The 20,111-nt window shown below is 38.6% G+C and overlaps 1 protein-coding gene across 1 annotated transcript in view; it reads right to left on the bottom strand.

Moving 5' to 3' along the window:
* The window catches only part of PKDCC (protein kinase domain containing, cytoplasmic), a 96,503-nt gene extending 77,807 nt beyond the window's left edge, over window positions 1-18,696 (bottom strand). The window contains exon 1 of the mRNA XM_075339184.1: window positions 17,695-18,696. Within this exon, the coding sequence (XP_075195299.1) occupies window positions 17,695-18,486 (792 nt within the window). The 5' untranslated portion in view covers window positions 18,487-18,696. The remainder of the gene's footprint in view (window positions 1-17,694) is intronic.
* Between the last annotated feature and the right edge of the window lie 1,415 nt (window positions 18,697-20,111).

Here is a 20,111-nt window from a genome sequence, read left to right as displayed (position 1 = left end):
CTTTTGTTGTTGAAAACCTTTTTTTTCTTAAAAACATTTATTTTACATTCCAGGATACAGAGGTTATGTAGATGTCTCTTCACCTCTGTGAAGTCTATTGTTTTCTTTACTCATTTTACAGTGTAGCATGGTGCAGATTACATGATAATACCTTCTAATCCATCTTATTTTGACAGAAGGAGGCGCAAAACATGCTGGGTTAGCAAAGTAGTCAAAGACTTCCCAAAAGTCACTCGTCCTTTCGGAACGTTCTGCCCTATCTTAGAAAACTTTCTCAATCAACGGACATTACACATAGAATATATACAGTATTTTTCCAAAAATACATTATTTTAATCTGACGGCTTTAACCCTTCAAGCTTTAGCCCAAATAGTAGGTCTATTACTTTTTAAAAATGTAATATCGGTGGATTTCCTGATGAAGAAGTGAGGTGACACTTCGAAACGCGTTGAATAATACCTCCTTCATTCATTTTTCCTGAATTTATGTGATATCTTCAGCAGCGTAGTAACAGTTTCACATCAACTTTGTTCCTGATCTACTTTTTGAAAATGGACACGGCCTTTTTTGGCCAATGGAGAAAAAAAACCATATATGCCTAAACCTGTATTCCTGGAGTGTGATATGTGAACCCAATAAAATAAAAATGACTAGGATTTAATACTACATATAAAAATCGAAACCATGCTTAAACAATTCAAGTGTAGAATAGATTAATAAACACTGTTACACAATTTTACAAAATTTATACTCCGAGACTAATCAGCATATGCACACAAAATGTTGAAGGTAATACTTCAATCTGTATTAATTTGTGGAAAAAATACAAAATAAGTAAATAAATTTATAGAGAGGAAATAAATAAAGATCATCATTGACCATTTAGGTTTTTAGGTTCAAGAAAATGTGTTATGCAGATTTCATTTTTCAGTATTAAATTTATCTCAGCTGTAGATGTCACATAGAGTATAAAGGAGAGATTTTGTGCCACTGCTAAATTATTATTATATGGTTGTTATTGGTTCGCCACCTTTTTATACAAATATTTCTTTAGGTGAAAAAACTGAAATAAATAAAGTTTAAAATAATATTATTAAGGTTTGATTACATTTTTTTGCTTAGCATTTTCTTGGCAGAAAAATAGCTAAATATTTCCTGGCATTTTTCCAAAAAACACAAATACTAAATATGGTAAAAACACGGCAAAATTTCCACCTGTTTACACACCGATGGAGTATAAGAAAAAACGGAAACACAGCAAGGGTTCTCTAGGACATATAGATGTGACCGTATTAGATTTGGCCTTAGCTTTCACATATGGTAGAGGGATATATATATATATATATGTATATATATATATATAAATATATATATATATATATATATATTTAAAAGTTTTAAATTCGGTGTCTATGCTTAAAGCAGTGAAGTTGTACAATTCTAAAATAACTATGTGCACACCGAAAATGTATAAAAATTTGCAAATAAATAGGAGAAAATTATACATATTCTCCAGTGATCAAGCAAGACGAAACGGTATGTTTCGAGGTTGTTTCACCACCTCCGAGTTTCTGTGGATATTATTTCAACTATTTTGCATTCCTGATTATTTTGTCAGCATTATCTCCATTGCGAGATGACTTGTGCATGTCGTTTATTATCGGAATGCGTCCGTTCTCTACTTAGCTTAATGAACATTATTTGTAAGTTTTAACCCCCTGTATATTCATAGTCAATTACCTTTATGCTGATGTATGCACAACGCAGTCAAAAGCATCAGAAAGATTGGCTGGTGGCTGGGTCAGACAGCCTTTATCTATCCCTCGTTTCTTCAAGATGGCTGGGTTGTCAATGTTAATAAGCACCTGTACCTTGTGTGACCCCCACCTCACCCCATTGTAAATAAGCACCTGTACCTTGTGTCACCCCACCTCTCCCCATTATAAATAAGCATCTGTACCTTGTGTCAACCCCCCCTTACCCCATTGTAAATAAGAATCTGTACCTTGTGTCACCCCCACATCACCCCATTATAAATAAGCATCTGTACCTTGTGTCACCCCCACCTAACTCCATTATGAATAGGCATCTGTACCTTGTCTCACCCCCACCTCACTCCATTATAAATAAGCATCTATACCTTGTGTCACCCCCACCTCACCCCATTGTAACTAAGCATCTGTACCTTGTGTTACCCCCACCTCACTCCATTATGAATAAGCATCTGTACCTTGTGTCACCCCCACCTCACAACATTATGAATAAGTATCTGTGCCTTGTGTCCTCCCCACCTCACCCCATTGTAAATAAGCAACTGTACCTTGTGTCACCCCCCACCTCACTCCATTATGAATAAGTATCTGTGCCTTGTGTCCTCCCCACCTCACTCCATTATGAATAAGTATCTGTGCCTTGTGTCCTCCCCACCTCACCCCATTGTAAATAAGCAACTGTACCTTGAACCACCCCCACCTCACCCCATTATGAATAAGCATCTGTACCTTGTGTCACCCCCACCTCACCCCATTATGAATAAGCATCTGTACCTTGTGTCACCCCCACCTCACCCCATTATGAATAAGCATCTGTACCTTGTGTTATCCCCACCTCACCCAACTGTAGATTGTAAGCTCTTATGAGCAGGGTTGTCATTCTTTTTGCTTTACTGTGCTTTCTATAACTTTTACTTATGAATGTTTATATATGAACCTCTGAAACGGTAAACCGCTGCTTTAATATGTTGGCACTAAAGAAATAAAGATGATTATTATTATTATTATTACTACATAATACATGACATGGGTGATCAGGAGAAGTTTGGAATGTACTTTATTCTTTTTTATATGCAGAATTTATCCCATTCAACTCTTTAATTTTTTTTTGTTTAAAAGAACTGAAGTCCTCAGTGGTTGATACCTTGTAATGGTTAACTGAAAAGATGGTAATAATAGCAAGCTTTCGAGACTGCTCAGGTCTCTTCATCAGGCTCAGTATAACACAAAATCTGAAGAGTCACATATTTGTACACAACAGGACATAGAATGGGGCAGTTTTTTACTACTCCATTCTATGTCCTGTTGTGTATATATATATATATGACTCTTCAGATTTTGTGTTATACTAAGGGGCACTTTGCACACTGCGACATCGCAGGTGCGATGTCGGTGGGGTCAAATTGAAAATGACGCACTTCCGGCATCGCATGCGACATCGCAGTGTGTAAAGGCTCGATGATACGATTAACGAGCGCAAAAGCGTCGTAATCGTATCATCGGTGCAGCGTCGGCGTAATCCATGATTACGCTGACGCGACGGTCCGATGTTGTTCCTCGCTCCTGCGGCAGCACACATCGCTGTGTGTGAAGCCGCAGGAGCGAGGAACGTCTCCTACCGGCCTCACTGCGGCTTCCGTAGGATATGCGGAAGGAAGGAGGTGGGCAGGATGTTTACATCCTGCTCATCTCCGCCCCTCCGCTCTGATTGGCCGCCTGCCGTGTGACGTCGCAGTGACGCCGCACGACCCGCCCCCTTAACAAGGAGGCGGGTCGCCGGCCACAGGGACGTCGCACGGCAGGTGAGTGTGTGTGTGAAGCTGGCGTAGCGATAACTTTCGCTACGCCAGCTATCACCACATATCGCTGCTGCGACGGGGGCGGGCACTATCGCACTCGGCATCGCAGCATCGGGCTGCGATGTCGTAGTGTGCAAAGCCCGCCTAAGGGCGGCTTTGCACACTACGACATCGCAGGTGCGATGTTGGTGGGGTCAAATCGAGGGGACGCACATCAGGCGTCACTTGCGATGTCGTAGTGTCATAAATCCTAGATGATACGATGAACGAGCGCAAAAGCGTCGTTATCGTATCATCGGTGCAGGCTCTGACATTTCCATAATGCCGGTGCTGCGATAGGTACGATGTAGTTCCTCGTTCCTGCGGCAGCACACATCGCTGTGTGTGAAGCCGCAGGAACGAGGAACATCTCCTTACCTGCCGCCGGCAGCTATACGGAAGGAAAGAGGTGGGCGGGATGTTTACATCCTGCTCATCTCCGCCCCTCCGCCGCCATTGGCCGCCTGCCGTGTGACGTCGCTGTGACACCGCACAACCCACCCCCTTAGGAAGGAGGCGGGTCGCCAGCCAGAGTGACGGTTGCAGGGCAGGTGAGTGCATGTGAAGCTGGCGTAGCGATAATTATCACTACGCCAGCTATCACAAGATATCGTACCTGCGATAGGGGCGGGGACTATCGCGTGCGACATCGCAGCATCAGCTTGCGATGTCGCAACGTGCAAAGCATGCCTAAGCCTGATGAAGAGACCTGCGTAGTCTCGAAAGCTTGCAATTATTACCATCTTTTCAGTTAGCCATTAAAAGGTATCAACCACTGGGGACTCTGTTCTTTTTTTATCCCTACTAGCTAGCACGGTACAAAGATATTATTATATCTGGGGTTTTTTGTGTAATTCTCACAATTGTAAGTAATTATTTTATTAATACTATTTAATACTATAGAATTTTTATATATTTTTGTTGGCCAAATTGTTTTTTTTGCCAGGATCACTTGAGGACATGATTTAATACTATGGGTATTTTCTATGTATAAATTGTTTTTTGGGGTAGAGTATTATAGGCCTGAGTGGGACACGAGGGCTATCGCTTGGATATTTACAGGTCATCACACCCCCCAAAAAAAATTAAAGTAAAATTAGTAATTAAAAACCTGAAAAAAAAATAAAATAATGAGTTAACAATGATAGTAAAATGTATCATTATTTTTAAGGGTGTTTGCTTATCTTACAAATGCAAAAATTGAAACGTTAATGTCAAACTCTAAAAACTTTTTTTTTTTCAACAAAAGCTTATCTGATTCTTAAGGAAATGTGATGAAACTTTCGAAGTTAGCGCATCATTTTTCTTTTGTCTGAATTTGGGAAAATCATAATTTTATTGTCGGTATTGGCAAAGGCTTTTCTTGATGCTTGTGTCTTGGAGCTGCAGCTAGCATCACCTACACATGGAGACAACCGGTGATTTGTGACTGCTAATTTATGACATAATTGCTGTGTACTGAGTCCCGTGAACCATAATCTGTTTCTAATGAACCTCTCCTTCATTCATTGGCTGGGATTGAGGCTGCCGCTTCAGAGGAGATGAAATGCATTGCTTCTGCTAAGTCATGGCTTTCAGTGCAGGCTTGGAGATGGCTATCATGAAAGCCTGTATGTATCTGTCTGTTTTGTGTTAGTGTGTTGGTGCCTCTCAGCAATGACATATTAACAAGCCTTCTTGATGATCCTAGATGGTTGTAATAAGCTCTGTTATAATGTTATTCTTTGCCCGGCTGAATGGAAACCGTCAACATTTTTAAATCATTGCAATCTGTTTCCATTATCAGCCTGTGAGCGGAGATCAGGTCACCTTGACACAATCAATTCACTTGTAAAACAAGTATCAGATATTGCACCGATGAAATAGACGCAGTACGTTATAGATTTAATAGTGCAATTATGAACTTTGCAAGCAGAAGGAAATGTAATTAAATTCCACACCTCTAGAGGTCCTTCCCCAGGGAACGCAAAGTTTTTTATACCCTTAGGCTATGTTCACACGGGGCATTTTTGCCGCATTTTTTTTCTTGACCTAAATCTGATCTTATGGCAGGAAATCTTCTTGGAGTCATCTGTGGTTTTGGTGCATTTTTGTCTCGATTTTTAGTGGCGTTTCTGCAGCAGTTTTTCTAAAAAGTGGGTTGTTTCGATGCAAGAGCGTTGCAAAAACGCTAAAAAGAATTGACATGCTCATTCTTTTAAACTTGAGGCAAAAACGCAGGTATTTCACAAAACAGTCAGGAAAAAATCTGCAGGTGTGTACGTATGTGCGTGTGTGTGTGTGTGTGTTTGTATGTGTATGTTGCGTGTCTATGTATGTGTGTGTGTGTGCGTGTGTATATGTGTGTGTGTGTGTGTATATGTGTGTATGTATGCATGTGTATGTGTGTGTGCGTGCGTGTGTGTGTATGTGTATGTTGCATGTCTATGTATGTGTGCGTGTGTGTATGTGTGCATGTGTATATGTGTGTGAGCGTGTGTATGTATGTGTGAATGTATGCATGTGTATGTGTGTGTGTATGTGCGTGTGTGTATGTGTGTGTGTGCATGAGATTTCAGAAATCTCATAGACTTTGCTGGAACTGTAAAAAGCAGCGTTTTATTATTTGACAAAACAGCCAGGAAAAAATCCGCAGGTGTGTGCATGTGTGTATGTGTGCGTGTGTGTGTGTATGTGTGTGTGTGTATATGTATGTGTGTGTGTATGTGTTCATGTGTGTGTGAGTATGTGTTCATGTGTATGTGTGCATGTGTATGTGTGTCTATGTGTGTGTATGTGTGTGCATGAGATTTCAGAAATCTTATAGACTTTGCTGGGACTGTAAAAAGCAGCGTTTTGTTAGCATGGATTTGCATAAAACCAAGGCAAATCCACAGCTAAAAAACGCAGCAAAAACACTGCAAAATGCCAATGCCATAGCCGTAGACTATGTTCACACAGGGAGTTTTGGCTCCATTTTTTTCTGCAGTAAAATTGTAGTAAAACTTCATCTCTTGGCAGGAAATAACCTGTGGTTTTAGTGTAATTTTTCTGGCATTTTTGGTGCGTTTTTGCATCTCCTCTTTGCTTTGTATGGACGAAAAAACGCTGCAAAAATGCATCAAAACCACTGCAAAAAATGTTGACAGAACGGCTTTGCTGCTTCTTTAAAAAATGCAGCAAAATCAAGCATTTCAGTCAGGAAAAAGTGTTTTTGTTTTTGCGTAGATGAGATTTCTGGAATCTCATAGGTTTTGTTGGTACCATGAAAGCAGAATTTTATTAGCATAGATTTGCATAAAATCAATGAAAAAGAAATGTGCAGCAAAAATGCTTTGTGTGAACATAGCTTTATACATTTCTTTTTTTTTTTAAATCATACTTTTCTGGGTTTTTTTTTTACGTGGGTGGAGTTTACACCAAATTCATCAAAATGGCATACAACCTTTCATGAATTTTTGTGTTAAATCAAAGATTTTTTTTTTTTAGGCTCATCTGCATGTTTTTGTGCTTTGTAGCATTAAAATGATACACTTTAATCTTCAAATGTGTAAAAAAAAAATAAATAAAAAATACGATATGAAATGGGAGTACCAGAGTACGAATGAAGAAAAAAATGCAACTTTTAAAAACTAAAGGAAAGCATGAGCAATCGGCTAAGCACTAGTGATGGGCGAATAGTAACTATTTGTGTTTGGATTCACAAATCCCAAAGTACTATTCCGGTTTTCGTCACGAATAACAAACCTAATGCAAGTCAATGGGGAACCCGAGCATTTTTCTTGTGACGAATACTGGAATAATATTCTATATTCGGTAACCATTATAGTTACTATTCGCCCATCACTGCTAAGCATATTCGCATGGATGAACAAAAGTAGAAAAAAAGTAGAAAAGTGGCCAAGAGCTTTAACAAGGCACAAAATATAATAAATTAGGTGGAAAAATAAGAGCCAGAAAGAGAAAATCAGTAGAAAAAAAGGAGCTAAGTGCTTTAAAAAGGTACAAAAAAAAGCACAAAAATGATAATGAATTAGGGGAAAAACAGCAAAAAAAGAGAAAATTATAAAAAAAAAAAAAAAATGCAAATTCATTGATGATCTTGCCCCTAGGGCTGCTTTCAGATTTTGTTTTTACCTACGTTCAGTGGTTGCGTCTGCTACGTCTAGGTGTACGCCTGCAGAAAGCGTATACGCCCCAAAAATGGTGCAAGACAGAGCACATGCTGACTCTGTCTGCTCCATTATAGTCAATGGCTTCATCGGCGCATGCGTCCAAAAGCCGTTTTGCGGGGGGATTTGTACGGTAGCTCTTATGGGACTGCTGAATGTTGGTAAAACCGAATTGTGAAGGGGCCCTTAGTTCACTTAGTTTCTAGCTCTACCCTGACCTTGGTGGAGTAGCACAATGGCACCCAGCATCTGATGCACATGCTGACTCCGTCTGCCCCATGATAGTCAATGACCCCGTCGGCGCATGCATCTGAAACCCGTTTTGCTGGCACCCAGCATCCGATGCACATGCGCCACCAGCATGGGGTATAAGGCACTGCTGTCGCATTGTGTATCTGTATAATGCAGGTGGGTTTTAGAAAGTGGCATTGCGGGAATGGAGTGGAAAAGGTAGTTACAAACAAGTGGGTTTTTTAGAATGTGTAACATTTTTACAGTAATTATTTCTGTCATTTTTTTGCCACTTTTTTGCAGTAGAAACATTTCACCAGATGTTGGCTGTGATCAGTAGAAAATGTGCAACAAATGACAAACAAACAAGTACTTTTTGCATTTCCCATAGATTTCTTGAATGGTAAAATAAACACATGAAACAAACGAATGTGTATATAAAAAGGCCACAAAAAATAAACTAGGGCTTTAGGCCTCATTCAGACGTCCATTTTTCACCTATATGTTTTCTATGTGTTTTTCATGGATTTCGCGTTGGTCTCTATATGTCTGTTTTTGATCTGAATCAGTGATCAAACTAGCCAATGTAAGACTATGGGTCTGTGAAAAATCACTGGCAGCACATGGATACCATTTGTACGCTGTCCGCTTTTAACCTTGGGATGGGTGGAAGAAGCTGTGCAATTTAATTATTTTTTCATAACAGAAAATAACTGATAAAACACTAACGGCAAAAACTGGCCAAGCACTGATCACATTAAAACACTGACAAAAATAGGACCATTTTCTTGCGTTTCAGAAAAATCAAGGACGTCTGAATAAGGTCTTATCTATCACAGCTGTCTTAAAGACAATATCTTTGTTGCCAGTAGCGACCAATCAAAGCTCAGCTTTCATTTTTTAAACAGCTTTTGTAAAATGAGAGCTGCCCTGTGATTGGTTGCTATGGGAAACAAAGATAGTTTTTTCTTTAAGACAGTGTTAATAAATCTGCACTATATAATTATGTGTAAAGAAAGCCTTAGGTTTTGATTTCTCAGCTGTCGGCCTGACTAATTTTTATTAATCACTTAAAAGAAAAAATCTTTATTGCCAGTAACAACCAATCAGAGCTCAGCTCTCATTTGTTTATACAGCTTTGGTAAAGTAAAAGCTGCGCTGTGATTGGTTGCTATGGGAAACAAGACAGTTTTTTTTTCCTTAAGACAGTGTTAATAAATCTTAGCTATATATTTGTGTGTGAAGAAAGCCTTAGGCTTTGACTTCTCAGGTCTCGACCTTACTAATTTTATTAATAATTACTTAAGGAAAATATCTTTGCTGCTAGTAACAACCAATCAGAACTCAGCTTTCATTTTTTAAACAGCTTTGCTAAACTGAAAGCTTGAAAGCTGTGATTGGTTGTTATGGGAAACAAAGACAGCGCTAATAAATCTGAACTTCATATTATGTGTAAAGAAAGCTTTAGGCTTTGATTTCTCAGTTGTCAGACGGACTCATTTTATTAATTGCTTAATTGAAAACAGCTTTGCTGTCAGCAACAACCAATCAGAGCTCAGCTTTCATTTTTTAAACAGCCTTGGTAAACTGAAAGCTGCACTGTGATTGGTTGTTATGGGAAACAAAGACAGCGTGAATAAATCTGAGCTACTTATTTATGTATAAAGAAAGCTTTAGGCTTTGATTTCTCAGCTGTTGGCCATACTAATTTTATTAATTGCTTAATTGAAAACAACTTTGCTGTCAGTAACAACCAATCAGAACTCAGCTTTCATTTTTTAAATAGCCTTGGTAATTGAAAGCTGCACCGTGATTGGTTGTTATGGGAAACAAAGACAACGTTAATAAATCTGAGCTCCATATTATGTGTAAAGAAAGCCTTAAGCTTTGATTTCTCAGGTCTGGGCCTAACTTATTTTATTATATAAAAGAAAACATCTTTGCTGCCAGTAACAACCAATCAGAGCTCAGCTTCCATTTTTTAAACAGATTTGGTAAAATGAAAGCTGCGCTGTGATTGGTTGCTATGGAAAACAAAGACAGATTTTTCCTTAAGACAGTGTTGATCAATCCGAGCTATAGTTATGTGTAAAGAAAGCCTTAGGCGGGCTTTGCACACTACGACATCGCAGGTGCGATGTCGGTGGGGTCAAATTGAAAATGACGTACTTCCGGCATCGCATGCGACATCGTAGTGTGTAAAGGCTCGATGATACGATTAACGAGCGCAAAAGTGTCATAATCGTATCATCGGTGCAGCGTCGGCATAATCCATGATTACGCTGACGCGACGGTCCGATGTTGTTCCTCGCTCCTGCGGCAGCACACATCGCTGTGTGTGAAGTCGCAGGAGCAAGGAACCTCTCCTACCGGCGTCACCGCGGCTTCCGTAGGCTATGCGGAAGGAAGGAGGTGGGAGGGATGTTTACATCCTGCTCATCTCCGCCCCTCCGCTCCTATTGGCCGCCTGCCGTGTGACGTCGCAGTGACGCTGTACGACCCGCCCCCTTAATAACGAGGCGGGTCGCCGGCCAGAGCGACGGTCGCAGGACAGGTGAGTCCATGTGAAGCTGCCGTACCAATAATGTTCGCTACGGCAGTTATCACAAGGATATCGCCGCTGTGACGGGGGCGGGGACTATCGCGCTCGGCATCGCAGCATTGGCCTGCGATGTCGCAGCGTGCAAAGTGCCCCTTAGGCTTTGATTTCTCAGTTGTTGGCCTAACTAATTCTATTACTTACTTAAAGAAAGCTATTGATAGGAGAATTACATAAAATAACACTTATTTTTATTAAATATATATATATATATATATATATATCCTATCTATCTATAGATATCTATCTATAGGTATCTAGCTATCTATCCATCCATCTATCCATCCATCTATCTATACATCTATCTATCTATTATCCATCTATCTATACATTATAAAATCTACATGGAGACAACATGGTTGCTTTATATGTAATCCTATATAAAACAGCAGATAACAACAATTAACAATAAATTGCAATAAATAGTGCTATATGACAATCTGAGCTCTGCTACATTTGACAAGATCAGTCTCTACTTATAGAACATAGGGGGAGATATTTGAATAGATACCTAAACATATCTCACTTGGGCCCATGCAATGGCTGATCTGAAGAGTAAATGTATTTATTTGTGGTGGACACTTGTGCGTTACCTTGTAAATGTTATTTACTGTCAGTGCGGCCATGATTACAGCTCTGTAACGGGCTGTACGTTTAGCCTACATTCAGACGGCCTGTAGTAGGTCAAACAGTGTTAACGTTGTAATGAATGGATATTAAAATCTTATAAAGTATCACATGTCGGGCTTTGATCTCCAGAAGGTCAGCAATGCGTCTGATCTCCTGACAACTGAATTACGTTTGTTGTGGTTAATGCTAAATTAAGAAAAGCCGGCTATGTATAGATAATCTGAACTATACAATGAAATCACGGCGATTATCTAGATAACAGTCGTGACGCATGAACAGTGTTTAGAGATAATATGGACACCAGCATGAAACCATCAGTTTTTCCAAAACTACTGTATAATCATTACTGTACTCTAAAGGCACATTTTATTGAAGAATAAAATGCAATTTGGTTAAGAAATTCAAATAAATTCAGTATGAATTGAATTTTCCAGAAAAGCATGAAAAAGAATTCTACACACCCTTCCTCAATCCCACCCATAGTTTTTACCACCACCGCTGATCCTACCATCATCTCCTGTCGTCTCTCTTCTATCCTCTTGTCCTGGGCCTCTGGCACTGCCATCCTTTACCATGCTCTATGCTATCACGCGGGACGCAACACATGTCACTAACATTAAGGCTACTTTCGCACTGCGTTATTACCTGCTGTCAATGGTCCCTCGGAGCTTTTGTCCGAACCCGGTCACAAAATGGGTTTCGGACGCGTGCGTCAAAGGGGCCATTTAGTATAATGATACAGACAGAGTCACCATGTGCTCTGTCTTGTCTGTCTTGCACCATTTTCAGACATATATGTTTTTGCCTGAAAATGGTGTAAGACAGAGCACAAGGTGACTTTATCTGCAACATTATAGTTAATGGCCCCATCGGCAAATGCGTTGAAACCCGTTTTGCGGGGGGTTCGGACGGACTCACCAACGGGACCAGTGAACGCAGGTAATAATGCAGTGTGAAAGGGCCCTAACACTTCAAACATATAATTGATGTCAATGACAAGAGTCTACCTCATGTGAAGGCATAGGGTCTAGTTTTGAATGGCAGTGCCAGAAGCCCGGAATGGGAAGGACGAAAAGGAGAGATCAGAGGACCGGAAGTAAATGAGTGGTATCCCGAGAACCACTCCACTTTTTGTGCCACTTAGGCGGGCTTTGCACGTTGCGACATCGCAAGCCGATGCTGCGATGTCACACGAGATTGTCCCCGCCCCCATCGCAGGTACGATATCGTGTGATAGCTGGCGTAGCGAAAATTATCGCTACGCCAGCTTCACATGCACTCACCTGCCCTGCGACCGTCCCTCTGGCCGGCGACCTGCCTCCTTCCTAAGGGGGCGGGTCGTGCGGCGTCATAGCGACGTCACACGGCAGGCGGCCAATAGCAGCGGAGGAGCGGAGATGAGCAGGATGTAAACATCCTGCCCACCTCCTTCCTTCCGCATATCCTACGGAAGCCGCAGTGACGCCGGTAGGAGATGTTCCTCGCTCCTGCGGCTTCACACACAGCGATGTGTGCTGCCGCAGGGACGAGGAACAACATCGGACCGTCGCGTCAGCGTAATTATGGATTACGCCGACGCTGCACCGATGATACGATTATGACGATTTTGCGCTCGTTAATCGTATCATCTAGGCTTTACACAGTACGATGTCGCATGCGATGCCGGATGTGCGTCACTTTCAATTTGACCCCACCGACATCGCACCTGCGATGTCGTAGTGTGCAAAGCCGCCCTTAGTGTAGCCCTCCATTGGCTGAAGAAAATACTGTAAAAACCAAGGAACCAAAACTCCTATTATTCAAAATACTTTTTTGGTCCCAGCATACACTAAAAGAAATACAAAATGCAACATTTCGGCCAAAGCAGGGCCTTTGTGAAGCCATCAAAAGATGTACATCTTTAATAGCTTGACAAAGGTCCTGAGATGGCCAAAACGTTGCGTTTGGTATTTTTTTCAGTGTATGATGGAACCAATAACGTTTTTGAATAATTGAAGGAATTTCGGTGCCTTGGGTTTTACGATATTTTCTTCAAGAGGACTGGAGAGTGGCGGAACAGTTTTCGGGAGTATATCTTTTTTGCCTTATCCATGGATCCAGGAACCCACTTGTAATTCCGAGCACCACAGCTGCATTGTACTGAGCAATTAGTTACAGATGTCTGATCTTCACTTGTTGAAGATTTGGGTATGCCAAGGAAAGGTGAGTATAAGTATATTTTCAAAATAATCCATAACATAGGGAGCTTATTCATCCTTTATCGACTACTACAAAAGTACCAATACAACCAAGATGAGCACAATTTTTCTACCGCTATCATGGCATCCATAGAATACTATTATTCATAGTCTACTATAATTTCAAAGTAAAGCAAACAATTCTACAGAGTAGGCAGCAGCTGAGATTATCTATGTCTAGTATCATAGCATAGTATCATAGCATAGTAGCATAGTATCCTCACATTTACAACAAGATTCTACATGAATTATGTTCATAGCCCTAAATATCATCACAATACAAGCAGATTGGACATAGTTTATATACTACTACTTTAATACTTGCACAATTTAACCAGATTATCCATTGGTTAGCTATATAATAAACCTTTAAAACTCAACATGATAATAGAACTTGGATTATACAGTTTATCTTCAGATTATATTTTATCCATCCATACAGTGCCCCATAGATTACTCACAAATTCAAATTAGTCACAATCCAATCAGTCTTTCTACTGTAGGGTTCAAAAAGCCAGTAAGACTGTCCAGAGACTAAGTAAATTCTATAATCCCATCCCAATTTGATCAGATTGTAATCATCTCACTATGATTTGCTGCCCCCCATCAGACCTAGTAGCTGCATATATGTACACAGATATTTTGATTCAATTGGACCAATTTTCAGACGAAATATTCCAATCTTAACATTACCAATGATACAATACAATAACTTTGAGAATATTTTGGAAATGGATTCAATTATAGAAAACATCATGAAAACAGCTGTAGAATATATCAAGGTGTCTTAGGCTATTACAGTGTGACATATCAAAGTCGCACAATGGTGGAACATTATTGTCAACGTAGCGAGAGAACGGCAGAGAATTAAGCTAGTCGGTTCAGGCTCAATCCAATGCAACGACCGGTTGTAACAATTTTTTTCACAAGATTGTTTAATCTCACAATGCTACCCAAAGTGTGTCTGATTTATGGCTGGCATGACAAATTTACCATGAAGCCCTGACTTTACCATCTAAGGCTGAAAAGTAAAGTCTTATTGTACATTTACACTTGCCGATTTTCACGAGTGAAAGTTCCTTTCCTGAAAATTGTCCAGTGTAAACAGACTGCCAATTACTCGACAATGTGTAAAACAGAACACACTATTCCGAGAGCAATATCACCAACTATTGGGCATTACCGATCATTCTCTGTGCATGGAATATTCGGTCAGCCTGTCTTACAAGGCTGTTAACCTACCGCCAATGGACAAATATGTGGTCTATTTATCCATCTTTTAATGGCTACCATTGGCTAGGGAAACCCTACCATTATGATATGGCATTAACAAATTAGAGTATTAACACACTCATATCTGAAAAGCAAAGCAAATAAAATGCAACTTCAGCCCTTACTATCTTCATAACGTGGGAATCTATGAAAATATGAAATCTAGGAAAGGTATCTTTTAGGAAATAATCTGATCTGATTAGAACATTGTCGGGAGCCTTCTCTCAACGACTGAATCAACAATGCAGCACTTGTTTCTCATGAGGGGAAACTGTTCCGCACAATATTTTTATAATTATCAATAGTGCTAAAGATTCTACACACCGGATCCGTGTTGTTCAGGCACACAGATAGCCTTGTTTCTCTCTTGAAAGACTGGGCTTGATTTACACTTTTCCTGCTCTAAGTAAATGAGCTGAGGCACAGGCTTCTCACTGCATATAATAAACCTCAAGGATTGACTTCTTGTTTGGAGTTTTTTTTGGGGGGGTTAGAGGGGAGGGATATGATTCTCTAAAACACTTGGATTGTCCTTGTAGAGCAATTTTAGAAACAGAAAATAGTTACCTAGGCCATGTGCTACTGCTACATCATATAGCGGTATTAATAAAATCTATGAGCCCTTGGTGTATAACGATAGCTAGCCTACTGGTCTAACATAGTTGTCTCATGATTATGCTACTTTTTATGTATAGTGGGGGTAAAGATTAGTTTGATTGATGCTTATTTGACACACCTTATAATGAAAATAGTTATCGTTGTCCATGGCATTGGCGGAAAAGCTACTATGGTACTTCTATATTGAATAAGTGCACTTTCTAGTGCCGGAAATGCATCAGGACAATGTCGACATAGCCTGTGGCTTTATGAGTTTTTTTACCATGTTCAAATAAAAAAAGAAAAACTTTTAAAAATGTTTTTTGAGGAGTGCCGATAATCTTCTTTTGCTATAGTACTTTTACTCAGTATACATACATGCAGCAACACTAAAGTGTTAAGCTGGCCATAGACATTCAATAGAAGTAGATTGATGGTTGATCAACTATTGAATGAACAATTATCTGGTGAACGATCATACACATTTTTGTCTGTTACAGTTATTCATGCTGTCGAAACATATTAAGTGGCGTCAAGTGAGGGTAAACAAATCTTTTGAGAAAGATCTTTTATGGACTAGCTAATATCGGATGAAAATTATAAACATGGATGACTTTACAGATGATCGAAGACAGATGATGACATCTGTCATCGATCAGCTAAAAAGATTGATAAGTTTATCCACCAATCGTTTTAGGTGAAATCAGGAATTTTGATCAACTTTAGAATGTAAATAATAAACATGGATGACTCCTTAACAGATGATGACCGATGATGACATCTGTCATCGATCAACTAAAAAGATTCATAAGTTTATTCACCAAGCGTTTTAGGTCAAATCAGGAACTTTCATCAACTTGAGACTGTAAATATTGAACATGGATGACTTCTTTACAGATGACGACCGATGAGGACATCTGTCATCGATCAAATAAAAGGATTAATACATTCACTCATTAATGGTTTTAAGTAAAATCAGGAATTTTTATCAACTTTAGGCTTTTAGGCTGTAAAATTAAACATGGATGACTTCTTTACAGATGACGACCGATGGTGATATGTGTCATCGATCAACTGGTTTATCCATTAATCATTTTAGGTAAAATCAGGAATTTTTATCAACTTTAGGCTGCAAATTAAACATGGATGACTTCTTTACAGCTGATGACCAATGGTGATATGTGTCATTGATCAACTAGTTTATCCATCAATCGTTTTAGGTAAAATCAGGAATTTTTATCAACTTTAGACTGTAAATATTAAACATGGATGACTTCTTTACAGCTGATGACCGATGATGATATCGGTCATCGATCAACTAGTCTATCCATCAATCGTTTTAGGTAAAATCAGGAATTTTTATCAACTTTAGACTGTAAATATTAAATATGGATGACTTCTTTACAGATGATGACCAATGATGACATCTGTCATCGATTAACTAATTTATCCACCAATTGTTTTAGGTAAAATCAGGAGTTTTTATCAACTTTAGACTAGAAATATCAAACATAGATGACTTCTTAACAGATGATGACCAATGATGACATCTGTCATCTATCAACTAAAAGGATTAATACATTTTAAGTAAAATCAGAAATTTTTAACAACTTTAGACAGTTTTGACATTTTACGTAAAATTTTTTAAATCAAATTTACAAAGGGCTAGGGGGAATTATTATTGCAAGAGCATATCCAAATGATGGCTGGAGTTCAATCGCCATTTGGTAAGCTCAAAAGGTGATATGTTTTCCGTAGTATGCATCCCAAAGGGGGCATCTGTACTGTAATGCCTGATATATGCATCAGTTTGTATTTCTTAAGCTTGTCTCCAGAAAACATAAGTCAACAGAGGGAATGTGTTTCATATCCAAGGCATACGAAGAGCGCATCTGGAAAGTGCAAACCAAATACATAACTAAAAATGTAGAATGATTTGTATCATAGTAGAAAAAAAAATCTCTGGAGTCCCGTGAAGGACTCGGGAAGAAAAATTAAGTCTGCTTGCAAACAAGCCTGTCTGGAATTGCAAGAACTTAGCAGAAGGCAGAGCATCTCACTGCATATGGAAACTTTTGAGGACCACTGGCAAATCGTCATGGGAAAAGTCTTAAAAATATATATGTTTTTAATTTTACATAAATTTTTAAATGAAAAAAATGGAATTCTAAACATTTTCAGCTTTAATATTAAAGGTCTACCTATATCAGATTAAAATACATATTGCAATAACTTGGATAATACATTGAATAAGACCATGTGATTATTTTTAAAAAAATGAATGGTTAAAATAGGAAAAAAACACAAATACAAAATCACAATTTTAGATGCCCATCCCATTCAATCTTGTTGATGCTCAGTCTTACCTGTAAGATGTTCGGATGCTGAAGTCTTTGCAATAATATCATTTCTTTGACAACTTTGAAGGATGCCAACCTATAGCAATCGTCCAAAGTTCTATACCGTTTAAGGCAATTTTGTATATCGTGCCCCCCGAAATCGACAGATTTCAGTGCCACTGACACCGTGTCATTCAACACCAATTTATAAACAGCTTTCGTGTAGCCTGAGCCAAGATAACGTACGTTGGTTCCCTTACTGATGTCCTGGCAACCCAACAAAGGTGGCCGCAGGGACAGATCTATTTTGGAACTGGGATGTGACAGAGATAATATGTCCTGATCAGAACTGGACCTTTTTGGGCTTTCCCATTTCTGGTTGTGTTCAGATGAGGATTGCTGGGCTAGGTCCATAAGTCTCCTCTCCAAGGGTCTCAGAAGCCTTTCCTTGGCTGACACTGGGACTTGGTGTTCTCTATACCGGATCACCTCCTGATACCTGTCTTGGAGTTGCTTTAATAGGTCCATGGATAACTCATTGTCTTGCCATGATTGTCCAAGAGGTAGAGGAGTTCCTCTATCCTTTAAGTGATGGTTATAATCGAAGCCTGGCACACAGAGTAAATTTAACAAAGTGCCAAGGAAGAAGGACAGACAGAAGCCGCCTGCAACTACAATTTTTCTCCGTCTCATCCTGAGATGGTGTTCGGGTCTCCAGTCTTCAGCACTTCTGGTTAGCTGGAAGGATGGAAGCTGTTGAAGAATTCTTCTTTCACATTGTATTCCTAAATCTTGGCACTGTTGGACATCTTCACTCATCGAAGGCGGACACTTAAAAGATCCCTAAGACCAAACTTTATTCTCTTCTTTGCTTTGCACTCCAACCTCTGTCCCTGTTCTCGGAAGTTTATGCCTTTAGTTCTCTGCAGCTCCTTATCCTACACAGAATGGATGTTCACTGCAGGACTGTCAGAGAAGGAATGAGGGGGAAGGCGTGTTTTCAGACGGATCTCTTAAGGCCAGCCTCTTGCTGAGTGACAGCATCAGTCATTCATAGAAGGATAAAACACTTCCCCTTGTCCTGGATTGTACAAGGTTCCTACATTAGCATCAGGACATGTGGCTCATTGCATTTTCCTTGTCTCCAAACTTGAGGATGAGCTTAGATTAGGCTACTGCTTCATATATATTTTTTATATGCAGAGGCCACAGCCTGCGAAACACTGGGAGACCTGAATTGCAGATCATCGGGTGCCCCCAGCAGTTTGACTCCTAGTAAAGCAGGCAAGATTTTACAAGGCAATCTCTGTGGTGCATATATGTACAATAAGCAAGGTGTCCCAGAGTCTTGATTACTACCGCACTTCTCTCTGCAGACTGATTCCATTGCCATATTACCCTGGAAAGTATCATATTACCTGGCTATCCCTCACCTCCCTCTCCAGTGCACAGCAGTTGTATGTTATTTTACTCACCACAGGGAAACATAGTCAATGGGAAACATAGGGAAGAATTAACCCCTTTACTCCTGGATTCATTTACTCATCTGTATATTAGCGCAAAGCAAGAAAATTGAATGCAAACCTTCAAGAAAAAAAAAATTACATCTTTAAAAATATATATTTATTTTTTATTTTCTCATAAATGTAAATAATAATAATAATAATAATAATAATATGAAAATTACATCTTTTAAAAAATATATTTATTTTTATTTTATCATAATTGTAAATAATGATTAAAAACATTTTTTCATCTTTAAAAATATATTTATTTTTTTATTTTATCATCAATATAAATAATAATAACAATAATAATAATATATTTCAATCTTTAAAAATATATTTTTTTATCATTAATAATAATATAATAAAAATTCCATCTTTAAAAAAATATATTTATTTTTTTATTTTAGCATCAATATAAATAATAATAATATATTTCAATATTTAAAAATATATTTTTTTTTATCATTAATAATAATAGAATAAAAATTCCATCTTTAAAAAATATATTTTTTTTATTTTATCATAAATGTAAATAACAATACTACTACTACTACTACTACTACTACTACTACTACTACTACTACTACTACTAATAATAATAATAATAATAATAATATATTCAAATCTTAAAAATATATTTATGTTTTATCATTCATAATAATAATAATAATAATAATAATAATAATAATCTAATAAAGTAGTAAATAATGTTTAAAAAAACAATTCTTGTTTTTCTGGGAAATTTGGTGACAACCAAGACATTAGACGTTGCAACTAGTGAAGAGCACATCTGACGAAATTTTAATTTGGCACTCTTCTCAAATTTGAATGAGAAAATCAACTTGCATCAAAGTTATTAAGTGCGAATGTAATGTTTCTTATTGTGCTCAAAAGTATCTGAACACAATAAAAATATTGTATAGAAAAAAAATATTT

This window comes from Anomaloglossus baeobatrachus, chromosome 3 (genome assembly GCF_048569485.1).
Source record: "Anomaloglossus baeobatrachus isolate aAnoBae1 chromosome 3, aAnoBae1.hap1, whole genome shotgun sequence".
Lineage (NCBI taxonomy): Eukaryota > Metazoa > Chordata > Amphibia > Anura > Aromobatidae > Anomaloglossus > Anomaloglossus baeobatrachus.
The sequence above is the reverse complement of the archived record's forward strand: the minus strand, read 5'-3'. Positions and strand labels throughout refer to the sequence as shown.